The sequence below is a fragment of the Haplochromis burtoni genome, unplaced genomic scaffold (genome assembly GCF_018398535.1).
Source record: "Haplochromis burtoni strain Fernald_Lab_line unplaced genomic scaffold, NCSU_Asbu1 Contig_400, whole genome shotgun sequence".
Taxonomy (NCBI): Eukaryota; Metazoa; Chordata; class Actinopteri; order Cichliformes; family Cichlidae; genus Haplochromis; species Haplochromis burtoni.
Window position 1 is genome coordinate 136,894 of NW_024582761.1, and position 7,036 is coordinate 143,929.

The 7,036-nt window shown below is 44.6% G+C and overlaps 1 protein-coding gene across 1 annotated transcript; it reads right to left on the reverse strand.

Annotated features, from left to right (window-relative positions):
• Positions 1-1,608: 1,608 nt before the first annotated feature.
• nupr1b (nuclear protein 1b) lies at positions 1,609-3,468 on the reverse strand. The gene is made up of 3 exons (XM_005950516.3): positions 3,283-3,468; positions 3,069-3,204; positions 1,609-1,858 (listed from the first exon to the last, which is right to left on the reverse strand). The coding sequence occupies exons 1-2, from the start codon at positions 3,377-3,379 to the stop codon at positions 3,077-3,079; spliced, it is 225 nt and encodes a 74-aa protein (XP_005950578.1). The 5' UTR covers positions 3,380-3,468; the 3' UTR covers positions 1,609-1,858; positions 3,069-3,076.
• Between the last annotated feature and the right edge of the window lie 3,568 nt (positions 3,469-7,036).

Below are 7,036 nucleotides of genomic sequence, written 5' to 3' on the forward strand. Positions count from 1 at the left end.
TTACCTTGAAAAAAGTAATCAGTAACTAATTACTGATTACTTCCCCAAAAAAGTAATCCCGTTACTTTACTGATTACTTATTTTCAAAAGTAATTAATTACTTAGTTACTTTTTAAAAACACGATTTACAACCTGAAGAGGTGATAAAGCGATAGATCTTTCAGCCCAATTCTACTTTTTCTGCATAATCCATCATACAAAATGTAATCAAATGGAAAAGTCTCTTTTTAAAACTTGTTTTATTAGTTTTAATCTTTTAACTTTATGCATCAAGCAAAAATTAATTATCTGCAACATTCTCTGACTGGAAGAAATTAGTTTAACATTTAAACCTATTTTCTGCACATTCCAGCACATAAAATAAAATATTTTTGTGTTTACACTCAGTCTTTCAAATAGATGCAAGTAAAACACAGCAGAAAATAAATAAAGTCAAAGACTCAGCGGTCCTGTTGCTCTATTTTCACCTGTAAAGCAGGAGTGGGGTAGGCGGAGGGTTACCCTGGTGCAGGTGTGCCGCGGTCAGTGGAAGAATCCGCGAGTTTCTCTGTGAGTTTCCCATTACGTCGTAGCTACTCGGTGCTTGTTGGAAGTTTAGGGGTTTTTTCGCTGTAAAAAGAAGTTTTCTTCCCACGCACAGCGGACACTAATGTTTTTGTCACTTTTTATGGAATCAAACTCAAAGTAAGGTCAGTACTTCCACGCTTTAAACGCTGCACGCTCATACTCTCTCTGCACTCGATATGTGATCCATTGTTGATCTGCACACAGCTGTTGTCACGAACGTCGCACTCGCTTACGTCACTGTCATGAGACATTCTCGCAAAAAAATCACGGTTTTAGTAACGCAGTAACGCAGCGTTCCTACGGGAAAGTAACGGTAATCTAATTACCATTTTTGCAATAGTAATCCCTTACTTTACTCGTTTAGTTTACAGTAGCCCCTTACTCTAACCATAACTCACTGTAACCCTGTGTGAGTGCTGCTGGTGAAGTTACATCGCTGCTGCACGTTCTCAGTGTTTCCATCTTCGTGGCGTCACAATCACTTTGTTTCATCACTTTGCAGATGAGATTGACCTTTAACCTGCACATTTTCACCTCTTCACCTGCATTCAAACAGCTCTGCCTGAGGAAGTGCAGCTGGTGTTAGCCGTACCAGACTCCATTCACAAAAAGAAGAGTTTTACCTCATAAACTGAGTTGTCTGCTTCTGCTGTGATTGGTTCGCTTTAAAACCTTTCTTGCTTCAAATGACGGCCCACCAACTGCAACGGTTATATTTAGAACATTTTCACCTGTTTACCCATCATAAGAGATGTCCTCCCGATCCCTTAGCAGCACTCAGCAGCAGTGCATCACTCCTGTGATCTGAAAGCTTTAATTCCTGTTTTTGTCAGTGGAGTCTGGTGCTTTGTTTCAACAAGCTGTCAGAGTGTGCTTCACATTTAGAACATCCACAAAAGCTCAAACGTTGGTATTTAAACACGTGCGTGTGGCTCTGAAATTTCCAGGCTCTCTTTCCTGGCGCCTCACTACATCCATCTTTTATATACAGGTTGTGTTCTTTCACTGAGGCCTAAAAGGAAGAAACAGTGAACACTCTCATTTCAGTTTAACAAGTCTTTAATCGTAAAAACAAGTTTAAAAAACATCCTTAAGAATGAGCCATTTGCCGCCACCGCAGTCTCGGTGCGCGGTCGCAGTCCAAGCGGGGACCCAGGGGCACGCCGCCTCAGGTGAGAGCTCTCTAACACCTGCGGGCCCGTCGGAGCTCAGATGCTCCTGCCATCTGCACGTGTCGTTCTGTCGCCAAGGACGCCATGGTCGGTTTCCGGGATGAGCCGTCCGAGATTCCCTTTAGTGGAAAAGAAAAATATAAAATAATTAATTAAAATAAATAAACACGAGGAGTTCAAGCATCTATTTACCAACAGCAGCACCATGTGTTAAAAATCTGTTTAAAAAAAATCCAAAATTAAATTTTTCCATGTTTTTCTTCATCTACAGTTTCATTAGGTGATCTGTCAGGTACATCTATGAGTTTATCCTGTAGGATTAAATCATAATAAAGCTTAAAAATGATGTAAGAACTGTATCGGTTCTAAATGACTTGCAGTACCTGCACAGGCCACCAGGAGGACACGTAAGAAGAAAAGAGATGAGGAGGAAGGAGGAGGAGGAGGACAAGGGAGAACATGAAGAAGACCAACAGGGATGTGGAAAAGAAGGAGGATGGAGAAGGCTTGGGGTGGGGCAAAGAAGGAGAGGAAGAGAGAGGAGCAGGAGGAGGAGATAAGAAGGAGGAGGATTGTAGAAGTGTACAAACTTCTACTGGAAATCTGCCCATTCAAACTATGAACCTGGTGATGTTGTGCAGGAGGCGAAGGGCAGGAGTTAATAAACAGTTTTGTTCTGAGGGAATTCGTATTCTACGGGAAATATATTACATATATTTTAGCTAAAACAACAACTATGCTGTCTTTTCACACATGACGTCACTACTCCTCAACCTTAACTGTTAATTAACAGCTGGCTTTAAATTCAGCTGTTGATTAACAGTTAATTATTGTTAATAACTGTGGAGCAAGCGCAGTTTAGGAAAAGGCCTGATGTGGTTCAGTATGCTGTGTTCCAAACATTCGTTTAAACATCGACGATTTCAGATTCAGACCGATCCTCGAGCAAAGAAACCGAGAATATGGATTCAAAGTGGACCTCCTACACAGGAAACACGCTGCCTAAAATTCGGCGCACGACTCGATATAAAAAGAAACTTTGGACTCTTTTCTGAGGGCTGTAAAGTCAAAGCGTGGCAGCAAAAGTGCTGCGGTACAGGCTTAAATTCAAGTTCTGCACGTCTGGCGTCACATTTGCCCAGTTCCAGCGTTCCAAACAGCCACAGACCAGACAGCGTTCAGAAATCTGCCCGTTTTGACGTGTTTATGGCCTCTGTCAGTGCAAACGGACTCGTGTGAGTCAGACGCCTTTGCTCTGACTGAAACAGCATTCCTGCTTTACTTCGGCGCACAGTTACTGACACACAAACACGGTTTTCCCGGGTTTACCTCAATATTCACTCCTTGTCTTTCTTCTCGCTGTTCTGGAGCTTCTCCGCGATCTTGCGCTCATGTCCTGCGGGGTTGTGTCTGTTGGTGTTGTCGCTGGCCTCCTTCTTTGTCCTGCCCTTCCGAGCCGAACCTTCTGCAACAGAAAAACTAAAGCAGTGAGTTTCCCGGGCCCGGAACACGAACCGGACCGAACCAGGACAGGTTAGCTCACCTGCGTATTTATCCGTCAGGTTATAGTACTCGTACTCGTCGTAGTACTCGTCCTCAAACTTGGTGGGCTTCATGTTTTTCACGTCGACGTGACTCATGTTTGTTTTTCCACAAGTTTGTCAGAGATCTTTGCGTCTGCGCAGTAAGCCTCAGTGTTCGCAGGTTTGTCTGTTTTTCGTCTTTCTGTGTTTATATATGAGCAGCATGCACCTCCTCCTCCTCCTGACTCCTCCTGCAGGGCTCCTCTTTCCTCTGCACTAATGTTGCATCAGCCACAGAGCTGCATGCTCTGGATAACAAGAACACACTCTTTGTGTCAAATACACAACTTTTTGTCTCATGTTTCTACATTTTATTTTTTTAAAGTCACATTCAGTATTTCTTCTCATAGCTGTAAACCTTTGTTTACATAGTTATTAGCTCTGGTTGGTTCTTACAGCTAATTCTCACTTACTTGGCTGGATACTCTTGTTTTGGTACTTTTTATATACCCACCAAGGTATCCTAACTTTCCTTCACCTGTCCTGTTTCTGAGCATGAAGCTTGTGTTATCTTCATCACATGCTGACACTCAGGTGTGCGGTGAATACCTGACACCTGTGTACGTGGTCTCTGGTCCTGTGACTCCTGTGAGACCCGACCTTGGTTCCCCCGGATGATCCCGGGTCTGTTTTCTTTGATTATCAGCAGCTGCTGTGGTCACATGACCCTGACCTGGTTCGTGGTGTTTATCTAAAGCTGCTCCACCTGCGCTGCAGGCTGGGACAGCAGATCACAGCCGTCCTGCAGAAATGTTTCCATTAATGTGACCCAGACTCATCTCCAGAAGCTTCACTGTGACTCTTGGAGCCTGGCTCCTCGGTTTGTTTCCTCTCATCACTCAGAGGTCCTTTCAGACACGATCGTAACCGCTTTCACTTTTGTTTTTCATATCAGTTTAAAAACTTACTTTATTGGAAAAACGTGCAGCTAAAACTGAAGATCCAAAGCAGCATGAAAGGACCGCTGCAGTTACTTATATTAGTTAGTGATATTAGCTTTGTTTCGGTGTCCTTGTGTCCACATTTATCTAATCTGTGTGGAACAAACTCTGGACTGAGCGTCTCAGAGGAACCAACAGAAGAACGAGCGCTCTGCTCTCTGCTCTCTGCTCGTGGTTCAGATTCAGCACATTTTTACATTTGAGCTGTAAAACACTTCAGCTCAGCACAGGTGTCGCTTTCTGTCACACAGACACACACACACACACACACTCTTAAAAGTTGACCAAAAATCTCCTTCCTCCTGCTCCTTCTCCTCTCCTCCTCTATCCTCCTCCTCCTCTCTACTCCTCCTCCTCCTTCTTCTTCTGTGTTTTCTGAGCGAGCAGGCGGCACATGCTGAGCAGACGGCGGATCATCCCTCTGCCGCAGTGGAAAGCCAACCCGGAGACGGACCCTGAGGCGTTGTTCAGTAAGGACCAGCTGGTGCTGGCCCTTTACCCTCAGACCACCTGCTTCTACCGAGCGCTGATCCACACGCCGCCGCACAGGGTGAGGTTTTATTTTGACAGGCGCGTCTGTGACGGGTCAGCCTCGGCTCAGGAAACGCCGATTAATAAAAGTCTTTTCATGTTTTATCCTCTATGAGTTTATTCTGTGTAACGTTTATTCCAGAGTCATTATAGCTTCTGCATAGACTGTAGATAAAAGATGCACGTGGCCACTGTCACGTCATCCTCTGGTTTCGAAACATTCGTGTTTTTGTTTCTGTGACGTTGGCTTTTGGCGTCGGAAGTGACGGCGCGCCGACTTAGAGCCAAAGCTGATCAGCAGCTCGCTGCGGAGGAGGGTGGGGGCCGAAAAGCACTGGGTAATGTCACGGACACTGCTTCCATCTTCTCTGTACAGTCTGTGGGGATTGACTCATTATAGGAGCCTCTAGTGGACATTAGAGGAACTGCAGCTGCTTCAGCTGCAGAGACAGAAACTGTGACTGAGAGGTGTTCATAAAGTGTGTGTGTGTGTGTGTGTGTGTGTGTGTGTGTGTGTGTGTGTGTTGTGTCTGTGTCTGTGTCTGTGTGTGTGTGTCTGTGTGTGTTGTGTGTCTGTGTCTGTCTGTGTGTGTCTGTGTGTGTGTCTGTGTGTGTGTGTCTGTGTGTGTGTGTGTGTGTCTGTCTGTGTGTGTGTGTGTGTGTCTGTGTGTGTGTGTGTGTTGTTGTTGTGTTGGTGGTGGTGTGTCTGTGTTGTCTATGTGTTTGTTGTGTGTTGGAAGTTGCATTGTTGTTGGTGTGTCGTTCTTTGTTTGATGTTGAGTGTTGTTGAGTTGTGCGCAAGCGACTTGCGGACGACTTTACTCCGTGCTGTTGAGGTGACCGTTGTCGCTGTTACCCTGACGGTTACTCACGCCGATTCGTCTCAACGGTGCCCAGCTGCTCTGGTCCCTGCTTGCAAAAAATGTGTCGAGATACGAATGAGAGAATGTTGTACGGCTGGTGTTTGTCTGTGTGTTTCTTGTCTGTTGTTGTCTGCGGCGGGACCAAACCTCCATGTTTATAAGAACACGTGTTCCTCAGTCTGATGCTTGTATCCCTGGGACTGATGTTGTTTCTTGTCAGCTCTCATCAGAGTGGGATTTGTATTGATCAGCTGATCAGATGTTGAACAGCAGGAAGCACTCGAGGAAGAAGAAAAAAACATTTTTTAATTTATTTTCAGGAAGTAAAAAAAACTCATTCATGTTTTATTCAAACTGTTTTGTTTTTTTATGTGTTCGTGTTTGTTGTTGTTTTAAAAAACTGTGCACAGGTTTGTGTCCACGTCTCTTCTCTTTGTGTAAAACTGAACATGACTCCAAAGTACAGACGCAGGAAGTCGGTGAAACACACGACTCTCGTTTGAAACTAAAAGCTGTGACACGTGGAAACGTGATCTGCACGAGGAGCAGAGGCAGGGTACAGGTCCTGGGGTCACCGTCCTCGGGTCATGCTTGGACTTCCAGCTGTGTTTACTTGAAGGTTAAAAGAAAACCAGGTGCTTCAGTCAGATTAATACACGACAATCAATAGAATCAGAATATTCGTCCGTAAGTAAATTATGTGGGTTACAGTTGCTCCAGGACAGCAACAGACTGAACTATTTAAACCATACAATATGTTCAGAGTTTACAAATTTAACAGACAGATGACATAAAGCTTTATTAGTCCCACACGTTGGTCACTGCCAAAAATATTGTGGCCAAGTTTAAGAGCAGCAAGACGGTCTGGGTGTGTGTTTTTGTCTGCGAGGTGAATGGTGTAGTTAGACATGGTCTGTGTGTGTCTGGTTGTGATGTCTGTGATGTTAAAAAATATTGTGGGTGTCTGGAATAATGTTGCTACTGATGTCCGTGATGACGAAGATGTAGATGAGTACTTGGTGCGTTTATGTGAGTTGTGTCGGGTGTGTACTGTGTGTCTGTGTTGTGTGGTTCTGTTGTGTGGTCATGTGTGAGTATCGATGAGTCTTGTCTGTTGTGTGGCTTGTTCTTGGTGTGTGTGTCTGGCATGTTGGTCTCTGTGATGTCCTTTCTGTTGTTTGTCTGTTGTGTCTGTGTTTGTGGAGGACAGGTTCTTGACTATATCGTGTCGTTAGTGTGTGTCTGTGTGGTTTGGTGTGTGTCTGTTCGTCTGTGTGTGTGTGTGTGTCTCTGTGTTTGTGTGTTTGTGTGTGTCTGTGTGTGTCTGTGTGTCTGTGTGTGTCTGTGTGTCTGTGTGTGTCTGTGTGTCTGTGTGTGTC